Source organism: Phoca vitulina, unplaced genomic scaffold (assembly GCF_004348235.1).
Source record: "Phoca vitulina isolate PV1807 unplaced genomic scaffold, GSC_HSeal_1.0 scaffold74, whole genome shotgun sequence".
Taxonomy (NCBI): Eukaryota; Metazoa; Chordata; class Mammalia; order Carnivora; family Phocidae; genus Phoca; species Phoca vitulina.
The window spans coordinates 3,805,485-3,826,491 of record NW_022589777.1 but is presented as its reverse complement, the minus strand read 5'-3'; the positions used below and the strand labels follow the sequence as shown (position 1 = coordinate 3,826,491).

Below are 21,007 nucleotides of genomic sequence, written 5' to 3'. Positions count from 1 at the left end.
TTCTTCTTTATCCATTCATCTGTCGATGGACATCTTGGCTCTTTCCACAGTTTGGCTATTGTGGACATTGCTGCTATAAACATCGGGGTGCACGTACCCTTTTGGATCCCTACTTTTGTATCTTTGGGGTAAATACCCAGTAGTGCAATTGCTGGGTCATATGGTAGCTCTATTTTCAACTTTTTGAGGAACCTCCATACTGTTTTCCAGAGTGGCTGCACCAGCTTGCATTCCCACCAACAGTGGAGGAGGGTTCCCCTTTCTCCGCATCCCCGCCAACATCTGTCATTTCCTGACTTGTTAATTTTAGCCATTCTGACTGCTGTGAGGTGGTATCTCATTGAGGTTTTGATTTGGATTTCCCTGATGCCGAGCGATATTGAGCACTTTTTCATGTGTCTGTTGGCCATTTGGATGTCTTCTTTGGAAAAATGTCCGTTCATGTCTTCTGCCCATTTCTTGATTGGATTCTTTGTTCTTTGGGTGTTGAGTTTGATGAGTTCTTTATACATTTTGGATACTAGCCCTTTATCTGATATGTCATTTGCAAATATCTTCTCCCATTCTGTCAGTTGTCTTTTGGTTTTGTTGACTGTTTCCTTTGCTTTGCAAAAGCTTTTTATCTTGATGAAGTCCCAATAGTTCATTTTTGCCCTTGCTTCCCTTGCCTTTGGCGATGTTTCTAGGAAGAAGTTGCTGCGGCTGAGGTCGAAGAGATTGCTGCCTATGTTCTCCTTTAGGATTTTGATGGACTCCTGTCTCACATTGAGGTCTTTCAACCATTTGGAGTCTATTTTTGTGTGTGGTGTAAGGAAATGGTCCAGTTTCATTCTTCTGCATATGGCTGTCCAATTTTCCCAACACCATCTGTTGAAGAGACTGTCTTTTTTCCATTGGACATTCTTTCCTGCTTTGTCAAAGATTAGTTGACCATAGAGTTGAGGGTCCATTTCTGGGCTCTCTATTCTGTTCCATTGATCTATGTGTCTGTTTTTGTGCCAGTACCATACTGTCTTGATGATGACAGCTTTGTAGTAGAGCTGGAAGTCCGGAATTGTGATGCCGCCAGATTTGCTTTTCTTTTTCAACATTCCTCTGGCTATGCAGGGTCTTTTCTGGTTCCATACAAATTTTAGGATTATTTGTTCCATTTCTTTGAAAAAAGTGGATGGTATTTTGATGGGGATTGCATTGAATGTGTAGATTGCTCTAGGTAGCATTGACATCTTCACAATATTTGTTCTTCCAATCCATGAGCATGGAACGTTTTTCCATTTCTTTGTGTCTTCCTCAATTTCTTTCAAGAGTATTTTATAGTTTTCTGAGTACAGATCCTTTGCCTCTTTGGTTAGATTTATTCCTAGGTATCTTATGGTTTTGGGTGCAATTGTAAATGGGATCAACTCCTTCATTTCTCTTTCTTCTGACTTGTTGGTGTATAGGAATGCCACTGACTTCTGTGCATTGATTTTATATCCTGCCACTTTACTGAATTCCTGTATGAGTTCTAGCAGTTTTGGGGTGGAGTCTTTGGGATTTTCCACATAAAGTATCATATCATCTGCAAAGAGTGAGAGTTTGACTTCTTCTTTGCCGATTTGGATGCCTTTTATTTCTTTTTGTTGTCTGATTGCTGTGGCTAGGACTTCTAATGCTATGTTGAATAGCAGTGGTGATAGTGGACATCCTTGCCGCAATCCTGACCTTAGGGGGAAAGCTCTCAGTTTTTCCCCATTGAGAATGATATTCGCTGTGCGTTTTTCATAGATGGCTTTTATGATATTGAGGTATGTACCCTCTATCCCTATCCTCTGAGGAGTTTTGATCAAGAAAGGATGCTGTACTTTGTCAAATGCTTTTTCTGCATCTATTGAGAGGATCATATGATTCTTGTTCTTTCTTTTGTTAATGTATTGTATCATGTTGATTGATTTGCGGATGTTGAACCAACCTTGCAGCCCAGGGATAAATCCCACTTGGTCGTGGTGAATAATCCTTTTAATGTACTGTTGGATCCTATTGGCTAGTATTTTGGTGAGAATTTTTGCATCCATGTTCATCAGGGATATTGGTCTGTAATGCTCCTTTTGGATGGGGTCTTTGTCTGGTTTTGGGATCAAGGTAATGGTGGCCTCATAAAATGAGTTTGGAAGTTTTCCTTCCATTTCTATTTTTGGAACAGTTTCAGAAGAATAGGTATTAATTCTTCTTTAAATGTTTGGTAGAATTCCCCTGGGAAGCCATCTGGCCCTGGGCTTTTGTTTGTTGGGAGATTTTTGATGACTGCTTCAATTTCCTTAGTGGTTATAGGTCTGTTCAGGTTTTCTATTTCTTCCTGGTTCAGTTTTGGTAGTTGATACATCTCTAGGAATGCATGCATTTCTTCCAGGTTATCTAATTTGCTGGCATAAAGTTGCTCATAATATATTCTTATAATTGTTTGTATTTCTTTGGTGTTGGTTGTGATCTATCCTCTTTCATTCATGATTTTGTTGATTTGGGTCATTTCTCTTTTCTTTTTGATAAGTCTGGCCAGGGGTTTATCAATCTTGTTAATTCTCTCAAAGAACCAGCTCCTAGTTTCGTTGATCTGTTCTACTGTTCTTTTGGTTTCTATTTCCTTGATTTCTGCTCTGATCTTTATGATTTCTCTTCTCCTGCTGGGTTTAGGCTTTATTTGCTGTTCTTTCTCCAGCTCCTTTAGGTGTAGGGTTAGGTTGTGTACTTGAGACCTTTCTTGTTTCTTGAGAAAGGCTTGTATTGCTATATACTTTCCTCTTAGGACTGCCTTTGCTGCATCACAAAGATTTTGAATAGTTGTGTTTTCATTTTCATTGGTTTCCATGAATTTTTTTAATTCTTCTTTAATTTCCTGGTTGAGCCATTCATTCTTCAGTAGGATGCTCTTTAACCTCCATGTATTTGAGTTCTTTCCGATTTTCCTCTTCTGATTGAGTTCTAGTTTCAAAGCATTGTGGTCTGAAAATAGGCAGGGAATGATCCCAATCTTTTGGTGCCGGTTGAGACCTGATTTATGACCTAGGATGTGATCGATTCTGTAGAATGTTCCATGGGCACTAGAGAAGAATGTGTATTCCATTGCTTTGGGATGGAATGTTCTGAATATGTCTGTGAAGTCCATTTGGTCCAGTGTGTCATTTAAAGTCTTTATTTCCTTGTTGATCTTTTGCTTAGACGATCTGTCCATTTCAGTGAGGGGGCTGTTAAAGTCCCCCACTATTACTGTATTGTTGTCGATGTGTTTCTTTGCTTTTGTTATTAATTGGCTTATATAATTGGCTGCTCCCGTGTTAGGGGCATAGATATTTACAATTGTTAGATCTTCTTGTTGGATAGACCCCTTAAGTAGGATATAGTGTCCTTCCTCATCTCTTATTACAGTCTTTGGTTTAAAATCTAATTTGTCTGATATAAGGATTGCCACCCCAGCTTTCTTTTGGTGTCCATTAGCATGGTAAATGGTTTTCCACCCCCTCACTTTCAATCTGGGGGTGTCTTTGGGTCTAAAATGAGTCTCTTGCAGACAGCATATCGATGGGTCTTGTTTTTTAATCCAGTCTGATAGCCTGTGTCTTTTGATTGGGGCATTTAGCCCATTTACATTCAGGGTAACTATTGAAAGATAGGAATTTAGTGCCATTGTATTGCCTGTAAGGTGACTGTTACTGTATATTGTCTGTGTTCCTTTCTGGTCTATGTTGCTTTTAGGCTCTCTCTTTGCTTAGAGGACCCCTTTCAAGATTTCCTGTAGGGCTGGTTTCATGTTTGCAAATTCCTTTAGTTTTTGTTTGTCCTGGAAGCTTTTTATCTCTCCTTCAATTTTCAATGACAGCCTAGCTGGATATAGTATTCTTGGCTGCATATTTTTCTCATTTAGTGCTCTGAATATATCCTGCCAGTCCTTTCTGGCCTGCCAGGTCTCTGTGGATAGGTCTGTTGCCAATCTAATGTTTCTACCATTGTAGGTTACATATCTCTTCTCCCGAGTTGCTTTCAGGATTTTCTCTTTGTCTCTGAGACTCGTAAGTTTTACTATTAGATGTCAGGGTGTTGACCTATTTTTATTGATTTTGAGAGGGGTTCTCTGTGCTTCCTGGATTTTGATGCCTGTTTCCTTCCCCAAATTAGGGAAGTTCTCTGCTATAATTTGCTCCATTATACCTTCTGCCCCTCTCTCTCTTTCTTCTTCTTCTCGGATCCCAATTATTCTAATGTTGTTTTGTCTTATGGTATCGTTTATCTCTCGAATTCTGCCCTCGTGATCCAGTAGTTGTTTATCTCTCTTTTTCTCAGCTTCTTTATTTTCCATCATTTGGTCTTCTATCTCACTGATTCTCTCTTCTGCCTCATTTATCCTAATGGTTAGCACCCCCATATTTGATTGCACCTCATTAATAGCCTTTTTGATTTCTACCTGGTTAGATTTTAGTTCTTTTACTTCTTCAGAAAGGGTTTCTCTAATAACTTCCATGCTTTTTTCAAGCCCAGCTAGTATCTTTAAAGTGATGATTCTGAACTCTAGATCTGACATCGTACTAATGTCCGTATTGAGTAGGTCCCTGGCAGTCGGTACTACCTCTTGTTCTTTTTGTTGAGGTGATTTTTTTCTGTCTTGTCATTTTGTGCAGAGGAGAATAGATTAATGAGAGAACAAAATGCTAGCAGGGTAACAACGTCCCCAGAAAATATACTCGAAACAAATCAGAAAAGATCTGAAGCAGTGGGAAAAGAAAGGGAAAGAGAGAAATAAGAAAAAGAGAAAAAAAAAAGAAAAAGAAAAAGATAAAGATAAAAACAAACAAAAACAGAACAAAACAAAACAAAACAAAAACAGAATGTGATCAAATATGATCAGGCTGATATATAGATCAGTGCCACACACTAGATTTTGGGTGTATTTTGGTCTGTTAAAAGAAAGTGTTTCCCAAAATTTTAAAGAAAGAAAAACTTATATATGTACAAAAATAAGGGTTGATATGATGAAGGGATGGAATATGACTGTAAAGATGGAAATTATAAAAAATTTTATAAAAGGAATTGATAAGTTGTTTGAAAAAAGAAAGAAGAGGATTTAAAAAAAAAAGAAAGAAAAAAAAAAGGGAGAGAATGTGATCAGGCAGGGGAGTAGAAAAAAACCATACACTAGAGATTTAGAGTATATTTTGATCTGTTAGAAGAAACTATCTCAAAATTTTAAAGAGAGAACTTATATATATATATGCCAAAAATATGGGTAACTACTATGAAGGGATAGAATATGACTCTAAAAATGAAAAATAAAAATGTTTTTTTAAAAAGGGATTGATAAGATGTTGGTTGAAAAAGGGAAAAAGAAAAATTCAAAAAAAAAGAAAAAAGAAAAAAAGACAGTTAAAAAAATAATTAACTTTGAAAGACTAAAGAATCATGGTAAAAAAGCCATGAATTCTATGTGCAGTATTCCCCTAGCGCTGGAGTTCTGCCGTTCTCATTGATCAGTAAACTTGGTCTTGGCTGGCTGTTCTCGCTGATCTTCTGGGGGAGGGGCCTGTTGCCGTGGTTCCCAAATGTCTTTGCTGGAGGCAAAGTAATCTGCTCGGGTTTGCTCTCGGGAGCTTTTGTTCCCTGCAAGCTTTCCGTACAGCTTTGGAGGTGGAGAGTGAAAATGGCGGCCTCCCAGTCTCCGCCCCGGAGGACCCGAGAACTCGGGGCCCCGCTCCTCAGTGAGCCCCCAGAGAAAAGCAGTCAGTCACTCCCGTCTCCCCGGTCTCCGGCCGCAGTCCGTGCTCACCCGGCCTGTGACCGCGCGTTTCTATCTCTGGCACCCGACCCCGTGTGGAGTCCCCAAACCCAGCAGATCCCTGCAGTGCGCTCCTGCACCTCTCCTCGGGGAGGAAGGGGAGTCTCCCCGGATCTGCCGCTTGTTGGGTCCCTGCTGGAGGAGCAGGGGCCCGACTGTGCTTCAGATCACGGTTTATGGCAACCCCGAGCTGAGTGCCCGCGCCTGGGCTCGGTCTCTGCAGCCGGCTTCCCAGCTCTGATACCTGGGAGCTCTGCTGCACTCAGGCACCCCCGGTCTTTCTGTGACCCCAAGGGTCCTGAGACCACACTGTCCCACGAGTGTTCCACCCCCCACTTAGCCACCAGAGTGACGTCCCTCAGCGGAGCAGACTTCTAAAAGTTCCGATTTTGTGCTCCGTGGTTCTATCACTTGCCAGAAGCGGCCGATGGAGGCCCCTCTCCCGCCATCTATCCTCCTGAATATCGCCTCGGATTCACTTCTCCGCATGTCCTACCTTCCAGAAAGTGTTCGCTTTTCTGTTCAGAGAGTTGTTGCTATTCTTTTTTTCGATCTCCTGTTGAGTTTGTAGGTGTTCAGAATGGTTTGATCCCTATCCAGCTGAATTCCTGAGAGGAGATGAAATCCAGGTCTCCTACTCCTCTGCCATCTTGCTCCGCTGCAGGTACTTTTCTATAAGCTACTCCCTCCCTCTGCTTAGAATTCCTCTCGCTGTCTCTCTTCTTCCAGCCACTTAACAGGACTCAGCTCAGCTACCACTGTCTCCAAAAAGTTTTCCGTGACTTTACTATATGCCGTTCCTCTAAAGCAATGGTTTATGCTCTGTTTACTCTGTCATTCCTTCCACCCTGGTCTGTGAGCTCCTTGAGGACGGGAACTGTGTCCTCTTCATAGTTATCTTTCCCAGGGCCAATGCTGTGAGTTGAATTGGGTCCCCCCAAAAGATTTTGAAGTCTTTTAACTGCCAGTACCTGGGAATGTGCCTTAACTGAAAATTAGGTTTTTGCTGATGATCAAATTAGAATGAGATCATTATGATGGGCCCCAATCCAATATGACTGATATCCTTATAAAAAGAGGAAAATTGGACACAGAGACATACACACAGGGGAAGCATCATGTGAAGAAGAAGGCAGATATTAGGGGATATATCCACGAGCAAAGGAATGCCAAAGATTGCCAGCAAACCACCAGAACCTAGGAGAGAGGCAGGAAGCAGATTTTCCTCCACAGCCCTCAAAAGGAATTATCCCTGCTGATGTCTTGATCTGCACTTCTGGCCTGCAGAATTGTCAGACAATAAATTTCTGTTAAGTCATGCAGTTTGTGGCACTTTGTTCCAACAGCCCTAGAAAACTCAAACAGGCTGGAACTGAATGTTTTTTTTTTTTTTTAGTGAATGAATGAAATAACTCACCACTTTACTTTACCAGCCTGAACCCTTTCCTGCATCGTTCAAAAAAGGATTCAGTGATCTTTATTTAATTCACTAATTGATTTTAAAAATTGGTTTTGGAGTATCTACTTTATTTATAACATGCCTGGAAAACATAAATAAAAGCACTATTATTCTCTCTACCTTCAAAATGATAACTGTCAACATGGGGGATGGGGAATGAATATTTTTTACAGAAGAGCTGAGAGTTAGGTGGTAAGTAACACAGCACTTGCTTATGGCAGATACCTTTTCTGGTTGGTTAGTGTCCATGCTACACCAGCTATTAACTGTTATAAATACCAAAACTTCCAGGGCACCTGGGTGGCTCAGTCAGTTAAGCGTCTGCCTTTGGCTCAGGTCGTGATCCTGGAGTCCTGGGATCGAGGCCTGCATAGGGCTCCCCGTTCAGCTGGGAGCCTGCTTCTCCCTCTTCTCCCTGCTCCTGCTCTCTGTCGCTATCTCTGTCTGTCTCTCTCAAATAAATAAATAAGATCTTTAAAAAATAATAATAATAAATAAATAAATATCAAAACTTCCTATAAATAACTATACTCCAATGTAGAAAGTGATGTGTCATTAGAAGATAATATTATATGTGGTCATGGAGAGAGATTACTTTTAATTTAAAGAGGTGGGGATTAGGAAGGACTGTGCAGAGAAAATGTTACTGGATAAGAGACTTCATAGATGGAAATATAGTAAGACCCATCCAGTTACCCTTCAGGCTTTTCAGTTGGCTTTCCCCAGCAACAACCCTGCCGGCTGGGACATTCCCATCAAACTTCAACATGTGAGATAATTTTCACATCTCTTAAATAATCTGTTATTTTGGTGACTTTTATGCAGAGGTCAATGTTAATGACCTTGGTTTGCAGCGGCAGCTAGAATTAACCTGGGAAAACCACACAGACAGATGTAGTTGATAGGCCTATCACTTAGGTTATATTTCAGTGCTGGGAGCATGAGGATATTCCATTTCAAGTACAATAAAACAGACTGTAAACCAGTAAGAAAGCATCTAATTACATTCTGTCATACCATCCCATGAGCAGTCAACTGTGATTAGAGCAAGTTATTTCATTGGTAAGGATGAAAGCAAGTTAGTGCTGATCATTCTTGGAGTTAATAAAGAGTAAACATGTCTCTCATTTTTATTTTTTCATTGTTCCTTTAAACACAATAGACACTGATGTACTCTCCATTAATTCTTTAGCATACAACACAGTTGTTAGCACACTAAAAATGCTCAGTATGAATTATTCTGGTGCCTTTTTTTTTTCTTGAGCTAAAGCAGTCAGCTAAAGTGTACACATCCCTGTTAATATGGGATGCTTTACATTTAAAAGTATACCTATGCCATGTGACTGTTTGGTCTTTGTACAGTTCAATCATTAAACTATTTATTGAGAAATTACTATATGCCAGCACTATGCGCAACATGGTCCATTTTATGTAACTCCTGCTTTCTAGGATCATATAATTTAGTCGAAGAGAGAAGATCAATGCACAAAAAAGATTATTTTGTAAAGTTATTTAATCTAACTACTTACACTTTCTGCGCTTATACCCAGACTGCTAAGAATTGCTAAAGGAAAAAAATATATGTATTAAAATAGTGCAATCATTAATTCATAGTGACTAAACCCTAACTAGACAATCAACAGTTCCTTGCAACTTTTCTGCATTTCTCTAATCAATTATTCCTTCTATTTTCTAGAACAGCCATTTCAAACTTGTGTACTTTCTTCAAATCTGTAACCTCACTACTTACCTCCTTGGCTGATAAACCACAATTTCTTGTTATCAGAGTAAATTGAAGATGAGAACTCCTTTAGTGTCCTTGCCATTAAACCTATAATCTTAACCTTTATCTACATCATCCTTTTCTCCTTCCCTCCTAATTCAGTGGAGAAGTGTCCTGCTCTCTCCAGTCATTCATTTATCCCAAACTATTTATTAAGTCAGTTCAGGGGCTTAGTGTATATTGGTGAGTACGAAAGTCACAGTTTCTCCTCAGAGCTTGTATTTTGCCTAAGACTACTTGTTGCTTTCACCTGAACTATTTTCAGTTTCTTAAATAAGCCATGTTTTCTTTCAACTCTGGGTCCTTGGATGCATGTCACCCTCCGCAGAGATGTTTTCTCCCCCACTCCTTTTTTTTTTTTTTTACTCTGGGTCACTTTCATCTTCCAGGTCTCAGGACCTACAGTTAGCCTTCTCTGACACCCCTCCCCAGCCCAAGATAGGCGACCCACCTCTGTGTGCCTATAAGCCTTGTTCCTCTTCTATCAGCACTTACCGTTGGGTTTTCATTGTCTCTTTTCTTGTTCTACCCTCCACTAGAAAAGAACCATAGATCTCTGATTCATTCCTATGACCACAGTGTTTACGTTAGTGCTTGGCACATGAGTAATCAGTAAGTATTTGTTGAATGAGTTAACTCATTCTATTTAAATAGAGGTGAAAAGGCTGATATAGATAATTGGTTCTACTGGAGTTCAACTTAGAAATGAACTACCGCAGTGGGTTTGAGCCGGCAAAGACTTGAGTGTTCTTGAAAATTAAGGTGGTAAAGGCATTTCAGATGTGGAGAACAGGTTTAACAATAAAAACAAAACAAAACGCTACAGTAAAATCAGCTTGCCTGGGGGAAGCTTAGTAGCAGAGAAGTAAGAAATAAAAAAGGGTATGTAGAATTCCTATAGAAAATAACCAGTGATGGACAATTTCAAGTAATAGAGCAACATGATGAATATAGAATTTTAGGAAAAAAATAACCTGGAAAATATTTGCAGAATAGATTGGAGAGTCAGGCAGCGAAAGATTGGAATCAGGGAATGTGGTCATGAGCCTTCTATAATAAAGGAGCCCATGATTGGATAAACATTTGATTTACTTAAATAGCCATAGAGAGAGGACTTTTACATTTACATTTATATTTATATTCACAGAGGCTTCTGATAAAACATAATAACAACTACTGTATTGTACTTTATTACAAAAAATATTGTCTAATAACTCTGCCAGATATCATAAGAGTCCCTGGGGTCTAGTGGTGAATAAGTGTGAAGCCAAACATTAAAGAGCTTCTGGTTTAATCTGAAATATTTATCTAATTAGAAAACACATAAGATAGGAAAGGAGGCCAGTTTTGAAGGGAGGTTATGAGTGCATTCTTTCAAGCTTATGAGTTTAAGGTGACAAATCAAGTCCAAAGAGTGATGGAGGTACAAGAAATGTGGATATTTACCAACCTAGCAGTGGTAATTGAAACAAGAAATGGATTCTCCACAAGAAAGAGATTATAGACAGAATAAGATTCTATGGAATATGCTTTGGACAATAACTACTATTCTAGGGAAATGATCATCAAATTTAGCATGCATCCCTGGGGTTTCTGGTTTAGGATATCTGGCGTGGCCCCAAATTTTGCAAATCCAGCAAGCTCCCACATGATGTTAATACCACTGGTGTGAGGATCACATTCTGAGAATCACTGTTTTACATGAGAGACTACGGACTCTGAGAAACAAACTGAGGGTTCTAGGGGGGGGGGGGGGGGGGGATGGGTTAGCCTGGTGATGGGTATTAAAGAGTGCATGTTCTACATGGAGCACTGGGTGTTATATGCAAACAATAAATTATGGAACACTACATCAAAAACTAATGATGTAATGTATGGTGATTAACATAACATAATAAAAAAATAAAATAAAAAGAATAAAACATTTGCTGAAAAGTAAAAAAAAAAGAATCACTGTTTTAGAGCAATTAAATGAAGATAAATAAAACAAGAGAAGTAGCAAGAGAAATAGAGAAGAAACAGAGCAGTCTAATGTGAGTGTAGGAATGAAAAAGCAATAAGTAATGTTCTATGTAATGCAGAAAGAGCAAAGGCCCATCAGAATTTTGCAGGCCTTTTGGAGGAAAATTCTGGATAACTGGCTGGGTTCTTTGCCTGCTGGAACTGGTTCATAGTTACCTTATTCATCTTCATTGTAGAAGAGGATGACATAAATACATACATACATACATACATACATACATACGATTTCCATTAGAAAGAAAGAGAGTTGGATATTGCAGGCAACCACTCAGACCATAAAGATTGGATGCTGTATTAGTTTACTGTAACTGCTATAACAAATGACCACAAACTGGGTGGCTTGAAACAACAGAAATTTATTCTCTTAAAGTTCTGGAGCCTGGAAGTCTGAGATCAAGGTGTCTGCAAGATTTGTTCCTTTTGGAGAATTCTGAGAGTTTGTTCCATTTCTCTCTTTTGACTTTTGGTGGTTGCTGACAATCCTTGGCATTTTTTCCTTTCTAGATGCGTCACCACAACCTCTGCCTTTGTTGTCACCTGCACCTTTCCCTGCATACCTGTGTTTCTGTATCTAAATTTTCTCTTCTTACTAAAAAAGGTATATTCAGTATAACCTCATCTTAAATTGATTAAATCTGCAAAGACCCTGTTTCCAAATAAAGTCACATTCAAAGGCACCAGGGCTTAGGAGCTTAGCAAATGTTTTGATGGGACATAATTCAACTCAGCAGATGCCATGTGAGTCACTTGTGGTATATGGAGCAAGATGGGTAGATTGAGAAAGGTGTATGTGATGAGAAAACAGAGTTAGTAATGTGAAATTTAATAAAGGAAGACCACTATGGAGTATGCTTGGAGTCGGGAGGACAGAAGGCGGAGCTCTCATGCCCTATCACTTATGGTCAATTGCAGACCCAATAGGAAAGACATAACTTGCAAGTCCTTAGGACTTTAGCTACTACTTTACCCTCCAGCATAACCAATAAAGGTTTTCCTCTTCCCCCTGGCAACAGCCCAGCCAGTGAGAGACTCTCAACTCAGCCAATGAAAAGCCACTATACTCCCAGTATACTGCAGTAGATTTTTGTTTATAACAGCCCTTCCAACTTTCTCATTTCCTCCATAAAAGAGTGCTTCTCTGAAACAAATAATACATTATATGTAAAAAAAAAAAAAAAAAAAAAAGAAGAAGAAGAAGAAGGTAGCAGGAAGGGAAGAATGAAGGGGGAATCAGAGGGGGAGACGAACCATGAGAGACTATGGACGCTGAGAAACAAACTGAGGGTTCTAGAGGGGAGGGGGCGGGAGGATGGGTTAGCCTGGTGATGGGTATTAAAGAGGGCACGTTCTGCATGGAGCACTGGGTGTTACATAGAAACAATGAATCATGGAACACTACATCAAAAACTAATGATGTAATGTATGGTGATTAATACAACATAATAAAAAAAAAGTTAAAAAAAAGAGTGATTCTCTCCTTTGCTGTCCAGTATTGCCTATAATTTTACTATAGCTTGCTTGTTCCAAATTGCAGTTTTCTTCTATTGCCAAATAAGCTCATTTTTTGCTGATAAAAAAACTGGCAGTCTTATTTTTAAGGTTAACATTAACCATAAGTAACTTTAAAAGCTTCAACTCTTAACAGAGAGAAGGCTGGGGCAAGTTCAAGAGAAGAAATTTTCAGGATAGGACAGGTCAAAGCCAGAGAAGAAAAGCCTTGAAGGTAAGAGGTTGAGTATTGTAGAGGGGGAAGAAAAGGAATAATGAGAAAGTTCTATAGTTGAAGGGAAAGTTTAGGTTTAGAAAAAAGTGAACAAAGAAAGCTATAAGAAATGGGGCTTTTCACAATAAAATAGTCATTAAAGTGATGTGTTAAAAGAATGAGTGGGTATTATGAGGTACACTGAGAAAAAGTTTGGAACATTGACTGTGTTAATTGGGTGATCTGTGGGACATTCTTTTTTTCTTTCTTTTCTTAAAGATTTATTTATTTATTTGAGAGAGAGAGAGCAGGAGGAGGAGCTGAGAAGAGTCCCAAGCAGGCTGTGTGTGGAGCACAGAGCCCAACTCGGGGCTCGATCCCACCCACCACACCCAGACCAGGATAAGAGCGGAAACCGAGTCAGTCGCTCAAACGACTGCATCACCCAGGCGCCCCTGTGAGAGATTTTTTAAGCAGGATTGAGCGTGCTGAGCTAGTGCTGTGGGAATTTTTTTTTAAGATTTTATTTATTTATTTGGAGAGCACGCATGTGCGCCTGAGTGGGGGGAGGGGACAGAGGGAGAGGGATAATCTCAGGCAGACTCCATGCTGAGCAGAGCCTGCCACAGGGCTAAAACTCATGACCCTGAGATATGACCTGAGCCGGAACAAGAGTCGGATACCTGACTGACTGAGCCACCCAGGCACCTCCCAGTGCCATGGGAATTTTAAAAAAGAACCGCTTCTTTCAACCCCAAACTTTGTCTTTTGGACCTAGGGAGAATCCAGAGAGTAAGCAAATAAAGCTTTGGCTTTTAATTAACCATACCAACAGTGCCCCGTGAGATTAATTAGTCTTCCAAATTAAAATGAAAGGTGCATTTCTGGTGTTTTTTAAGCAAAGTTTTCTCTCTGGAGGGGAAGAGATGTCAAACAGCTATCTGTGTGGGCCAGACTCACAGATAAAGTTTTGTGTGTGTGTGTGTGTGTGTTTTAACCAAAATGCATGTACCTGTTAAATTGCCCTCATGGGTGAGTGTTTTCTAAAACAGGGCCAGCCAGGGGGTAGGATGGATTCTGGTTCCTTTAATAAAAACATGTAGTCAGAATGTACAGAATGCCACTAGTGTTTTCTGTAAAGCAATAAACACCTTACCTAGCAGATCCTAGGTCAACTGACAGAAGCGGCCTGCTTAATAATAGTGAATTGTTTGGAGAGGCCCCAAGAGTGTTCTAGTAAAGTCACACGAAATGAAATTGAACCAAGTTATTGAATGGTTATAAGACATCATGGGGCTTCGTTCTTTATACCCACAAAGAATATTTGGGAACATTGTAATCATACGACTCTTTTAAGCATTTGAGTTTTTATTCTGAGCTTCTCAAGCACAATATCAATCTATGCTGCCAGGATTTTTGCTTTCAGTTCCCCACCTCTCAGTAACACCTGCTCCTCAGTGTAAGCAGACAACAAGCGAAAAGGGTGAACTGTGATCTGTTCCTCCTCCTGTTCTATTTTATAGGATGAAGAAAAGGTTTTGTGTGGGAAAAGTTTAAGTTAAAGTTTTAACAAGGTTCAGACATTCCTTTCCCTATGCCTGCATGTCCTGTCTCAACCTGAGAAATTTCAATTTGGGGATATGCAAGAAATATAGAAAGAGGAACCCAGCTTTATGCAATAGATGTAATCCTGAAATTCTGTTTCCACATCACATGTTTGTCAACACAGCAGTTGTTAATTGCTTCAGGAATTAGGTGTTTAAATTTCACCTTTTTTTTTTCTTTACTAGGATACAGAAATATCTGCTGATTTTACTTCTCTTTGTGATTTTAGTATTTATATTTTTCTGTGTCAGCTTTGTTTATTACTGGTACATGCGTAGACATGTTTAGGACTATTCTTAATAGCCAAACATTCCACAGTAGATAGTGTTAGGGTCCGTGTTTTTGCTGGGACCCACCAACTCTTTTCAGTTTTATAATTGATTAGTCTGCCGTCACCTGATGGTCCAGAGCCATTTCTTCCCCCCCACCCCCCACCCCCGGCCATTTTTTTTCTTTTTCTTTTTCTTTTTTTTAAGATGTTATTTATTTAAGAGAGAGCAAGAGAGTGGGTGAGGCAAGAGAGCACGAGGAGAGGAGGGGCAGAGGGAGAGGGATAAACAGACTCCCACCTGAGCTGAGTTTGGGGGGGGAGGGGGCGGAGAGCCTGATGGGACCATTTCTTATGCATAGACACTTCTTTTCAAAATGATGATCATTTCTCTAAATTGATCACTTCCATAAAAGCAGTGTTTTTGCTATTTGTAAGGCTTCTTTTAAATCATCATACTCATTGTATTTATCCTATTAGGGACCATTCTAGCTTATCATAAGTACATGTTTTGAGTGTTTGCCAGGCATTTTGTCTGAATTTCCATCCCGATAAAACTGGGATTTTATGAGCATTGTGTAATGTAAGTCAGGGCAGCTGACTCTTCAGTCATTAAGTCACCTGGAATCCAGAGGATGTGTTGGTTTGAAAGGTGCGTTCTCTGTTATCGAGTCTAGCTTAACCTTCAAGACTCAGCCCAAATGCTAAACCTTTTGTTGATTCTTCTTCCCCACTGAGTAAGTCACGCTCCCCTCTGGACTCACATAACACTAGTACCATTACAGAACTCATTCTAGCCGGTTAAATCATGTCCAGGTGTTTAGGTATCGGTTTCTCAAGACAGCTTGAGACCTTGTTGAGAGCAGAGAATTTTTCTTTATCCAGCATCTGGTATGTGCTAATTCCTATAGAACATGGATATACTTACTCCCTTATCACAGATGAGATGATTACGGCTCCATTTGACACAGTTAGTAGATGGAAGAATCAGGGTGTGAAGCTGTGTCTGCTGTTGCCCATTGCCTGCCCAGTGGTTGGCATAAACTCTGTGCAGACTGAGGACAGAGATCAGGGTTGACCTGAGGCAAGTAATAACCTCATCCAGTTAGCCCCTCCAACTAACAATGCTCACTTTTTCAGCTGTCCCTCATTCATTAAAGCTGCAAGCTTCCTCTTTAAGAAGAGGCTTTCTCAGAGATCTGTGACTTTCTTCATCATTTTATATTCATTTGTTCACTCATTGTTCATTTGTCCTTTTAATAATTAGGAGGTCACTATATAACTGGCCTTATTCTATTGCACAGCATAAAATGACAGAAATCCCTGGTGTCATGGACTTCATATTTTCTTCAAGAAGACAGACAATAAAAAAAAATAAAATACATGGGTGACTTATGTGTTACAAGGTGATAAGTGCTAAGGTAAAATGAAAAGTAGATCAGGATAAGGAGGTGGGGTGTATGGTTAGGAGACAGTATTAAATAGGAAGTCAGATTCAGGCTCTTAGAGAAATTAAGATTTGAACAAAAACCTGAAGGACGTATATTCGAGGTAGAGGAAACAGGTAGATCAAATGCCTAAGGTGGGAGTATGTCCACTGTGTTCTAGAAGTATCAAGACTGCAACTGTGTCTCTAATGGAATGAAGAGAGGGAATATTACCTAATAAGGAGATAGAGTGGTCCTATAATGTAGGCAGCCTGCCCCTGCTTTAACAAAGTATATGCAAGGAATCCCCGGTGCCTCCAAACTGATAATTTTGGATTGCCCCATGGTCCTGGCCCACATTTGTCTTCATTGAGTAGTCCTCCAAAAATCAGTGGCACTGTCTGGGCTTAGAACATTGCATCAGCCAGGTTCAGCCACACTCACTCATATTTCTTAGTGTTGGCCAATCCCTTCTTTTACATTATATTGACCACAGTTGACAGCAACTGCTTATACGATTCATAGTAGGTACTCAAGAGATGTTTGTTGAATAGATGGATACATGAGTGAATTGGTGAATGAATGAATGAGGACAGATTTAGTCTTACAACACAGATGGATACTTCCACCTGTAAATAAATTTGTGTTCCGGCTGTAGACATAAGCTACATATTTACTTATGTCAAATTAAACATCTGCAATATGGCTGAGTATTGATCAAATGCTGATTATTTTTCAGTGTATCCATGTTCCTTCAAAGTAAGCGAAATCAGGGACAATTTTCAATTCTGTAACCTCAGAGGGTTCTTACTAAAAACTGCTTGTTTCACCTTGAGCAGAGTCACTAGTTAAAAAGAAGTATTTAAACCTAATCTCAGGGGAAAAAAATTATTTCCTTTTTAGCTGATATATTTATGTCTACAGTATAGTGATTTCAATGTCTTGGTACAATCTTCAGCTTCAAATGTCAACTACATAGTTATTCCCTTTGTTGGACTTAACCTTATTTACAGTGGTAATTTGTTTCCTTAGCTCTTCTGTAACTCAGTGAGTCTATGGCATTTACTATTATTACAGGGCATGTAAATCAGAGTCCCTGGATTTGTTTTAACCTTTTCTTTCCACAGTTTGGAATGACTTCTATACTATTATAAATGCAGTAGATTGATCCTAGCATGTGGGTATGAAACTTTTGTAAATGTATTTTTTTAATTCCCCTGTAATCATATATACATGTAAAATAACAGTTTTGAAAAACATGAGCTGACACGCATTATAAATTTCAAAGGAAAAGCCAATTGGGAGCATTTATTTACTCTTAGTCACCTTTTGCTCGATAAACAAATTCTTTAAATCTGAGGCAAACAAATACATTTATAAATCTATGGGATGTCAAAGCATCAATAAAGAATAATTATCTGCTTTAGTAGGATATTAAATAACAATTATTTTAATTGCCCTATCAATTTAAATCCATTTTCCATTTATTTTAACTATTATAGTTAATTTAACAAAAAATTATTTCAAATGTAATTTCAGAGGTGTAACTTTATAATTTACTATGCCATTATTTTTCCATTATCTAATCACTTATGCCATTAAGAGCCCTATTCAATATTTAATCAATAAAAGCATAGTGAAGTAGAGTTTTTTAAGTGTTTTTCATTGTTGTCATATAAAGTGCCAAAAATTTTAATGATTTTATCATAAAACAGGTATGTGGTTTAAAAAAAAAAATACTACGTAACTTAGTGGATGGTTTGTTTAAAAAAAAATTTCTTAAGCCAAGTAAGTCATAGAAATTTCCTATGCCTTTAGTACAAATTCTTTGATTTATATTTATCTTTCTGAGTAATTTGCATGGTAATTATAATTTTGAAATGCAATGAATATATAGCCTACAAGTATTATATTGAATGTGTATTCAATCATATTCTGGAAAGATTTTTTTTTATTTTTTTACACTTTAAAGAGTATCACTCGTTCTTTGAAAGTGGCCCCATATGGTTTTTAATTATTCTTACCATTCCATAGTTTAATATAAATAAAAGTTTTGTAAGCTATAGTACAGTATAAATTTATCTCTCAAAATAGAAAATTGCCATGTTTAAAATGATTTGATATTCCATGACTTATTAAAAATAATAAAGGTAAAATATAGAATCTATTTCTTGTGTCTTTAGACTGTGTACAGGGATGATTCATTTCTTGCGTATTACTAGCCTCACTAGTGGTTAATAAGTGCCAAGAAGTATGAAAATATGACAAGGTGGCCAGAGAAGAAAACAAGAAGGACAAGCGTCTAGCTTCTTTTTGTCTTATCTTCTCTCTGAAATTATTACATAAATATCTCATGTATCTTCCTCGTGGCTCTTGTCTGAGAATTTCTGGAATTTTCTAACAGCTGTACTTTTAATCCTGAAATATCAGAAGTGTCTGGGTCTCTACCCAAATGATTGGCAGTACTTCTCTGTGCTAGAACAACAACAAAGATGAGCTCATCAACTCCACATGAGCAGGACAGTACTTGTGTTTTGTCTGCCTCACTGAGGATTCTTCCACGTCCTTTTGCCTGATCCCTATTCTGGCCAGTCACCCATTATCTGCTAATTAGCTAGGGAGCAACAGTTAGGTGTACAGTCTTGAAATAGAACAAAACTAATGACCACATGGGCTTGACTTCAAGAGCTTTGCCTCATTAGCATTAATCAACAAATCTTCAAATATTTAAAGAACAAAAGCGATTGAAGTAGAATCCTTACTGTTATTTATTACCATTGTAATAAATCAAGGATTAATTTTTTTAGACTGTTTAAATATGGCTAATGGCATTTTCTTAAAAAAAAAAAAAACTTTTCTTTTTCTTTCCCGTAGGTTTGGGCTTCAGTATTGCAGGAGGTGTGGGGAACCAGCACATTCCTGGAGACAACAGCATTTATGTAACTAAAATTATAGATGGAGGAGCTGCACAAAAAGATGGAAGGTTGCAAGTAGGAGACAGACTGCTAATGGTAAGTGTGATTCATGCAAAACTACATTTGTATTTATAAAGGTCTTGTTTCCCAGTGTATGACAGTCATAGTTCAGGCTGTCATAACAAAATACCATAGACTAGGTGGTTTACACAACAAAAAATTTATTTTCTCAGAGTTCTAGAAGCTGGCAATTTCAAGGTCAAGGTTCTGGCCCATTCAGTTCCTGGTGAGATCTCTTTTCCTGGCTCGCAACCATCTTCTTCTTGTGTCCTCACATGGCCTTTCCCCTGTGCTTGGGCTGAGACAGAGATCTCTTTCTCTTCCTATGAGGCCACCGGTCCTATCAGATTAGGGCTTCACCCTTAACTCATTTAATTAATAACTCTAATTACCTCCTAAAGACTCTGTCTGCAAGGGGCACGTGGGTGGCTCAGTTGTTAAGCGTCTGCCTTCGCCTCGGGTCATGGTCCCAGGGTCCTGGGATCGAGCCCTGCATCGGGCTCCCTGCTTGGCAGGAAGCCTGCTTCTCCCTCTCCCACTCCCCCTGCTTGTGTTCCCCTGTCTCACCACGTCTCTCTCTGTCAAATAAATAAATAAAAATCTTAAAAAAAAAAAAAAAAATAGACTGTCTGCAAGTATAGTCATATTGGGGGTTAGAACGTCAGCCGTGAATTTGAGGGAATGGCCACATTCAGTTCATAACAGTGATCACTGGCAGAAATGGAAAAGAAGGGAGAGCAGATTTTGTGGTGGGAGATTTCAAAAGTATATGTACAATTGTATCTGCTTTGTTGACATTTTAAAGACAAATCTGAATTTTCACTAGTTTTCACAGATACAACAAGAAACAGATTGTTATTTTTCCAATATAACCTATTAGCCCAGCCTGAGAGAGTGTTACATTCCTACTGCTAGGGAGGTGGGCTTTGCATAAGCAAGGGAACTTCACTGTCTGGTTTATTGATGTGTACATTTCTATGTCTCCCTGTGGTCCCTTGTTCAACCAGTGTAGATAGTGTAAACAGTCCCTGATTTCCCAGAATTCATAACCTGAGTTCTGTCACATGTGTAAATGGATCCCTTCCTCCACCCCCATCAGACAGGGTTACAGCTCTTTTATTTACCAGCTGCCTACATGCTTCAGGAACCCTGAGCAATGATTAACACCAGAACATAGCTGACCTTCCCAAGCCATGGAGTTCTAGGATAAACTAAAGCAAAATTAAGGCAGCACATAAGCAGTACAAATTTGGGATTGCACTTAATAAAACTACTTTATCTCTATTTACTGTTTTATACCAAACCTACAGGATAATAATCAAATACTGAAAATTAATAGAAGAGAGCTCCCAAGAGAAGTATATTCATATCTAATCACATGTCTGCCCTTGTAAAACATGGCCTCTAATGTCGGCAAGGAGCCATTATCTCCAACACGAGTGAGAAGTGTTTGGAAAAGATCAATTTATATTCTCAACAGGATAGTAATTTCTGTGACATGTGCAAGCTTCGGAGGTTGAACCTCAGACTACATTGTGCCCACTTCTCTGGGCTTTAGACAGCTTGTCCTTAGTCCCATTGGTCTAGTTTCATAGTTGTCAATGACCTTGGTATTGAATTATCTGAATAAACCTTTATAATAATCTTGATAACTAATATTTATTTGGCATTTGCTATGTTCCATGTACTTCTAAAAGTGCTTTTTTGTAATGAATTTATTTCTCACAACAACCTGTTTTATATAAGCAAAAAGGAACTGAGGTATAGAGAGGTTAATAAACTTGTTAATAAACAAGTTAATAAACTTGACCATAGTGCTATAGTTAACAATGGACAGAACTGGATTTCAAATCCAGGCACTCAGGCTTATAAGCACCAAGCATGATCTTTCATTTGTTTCCTAGAATTTGTCAGTCAATTCCTTACTTCATTTTATTTAGTTATCATTCATTCATTCATTCATTCC

At 38.8% G+C, this 21,007-nt stretch overlaps 1 protein-coding gene across 26 annotated transcripts in view; it reads left to right on the top strand.

Annotated features, from left to right (window-relative positions):
* The window catches only part of DLG2 (discs large MAGUK scaffold protein 2), a 1,693,368-nt gene that overhangs the window by 1,180,406 nt on the left and 491,955 nt on the right, over positions 1–21,007 (top strand). For all 26 annotated transcript variants that reach the window (XM_032393577.1, XM_032393569.1, XM_032393582.1 and 23 more), the window contains one exon: positions 18,941–19,077. In XM_032393577.1, the coding sequence (XP_032249468.1) occupies positions 18,941–19,077 (137 nt within the window). The remainder of the gene's footprint in view (positions 1–18,940; positions 19,078–21,007) is intronic.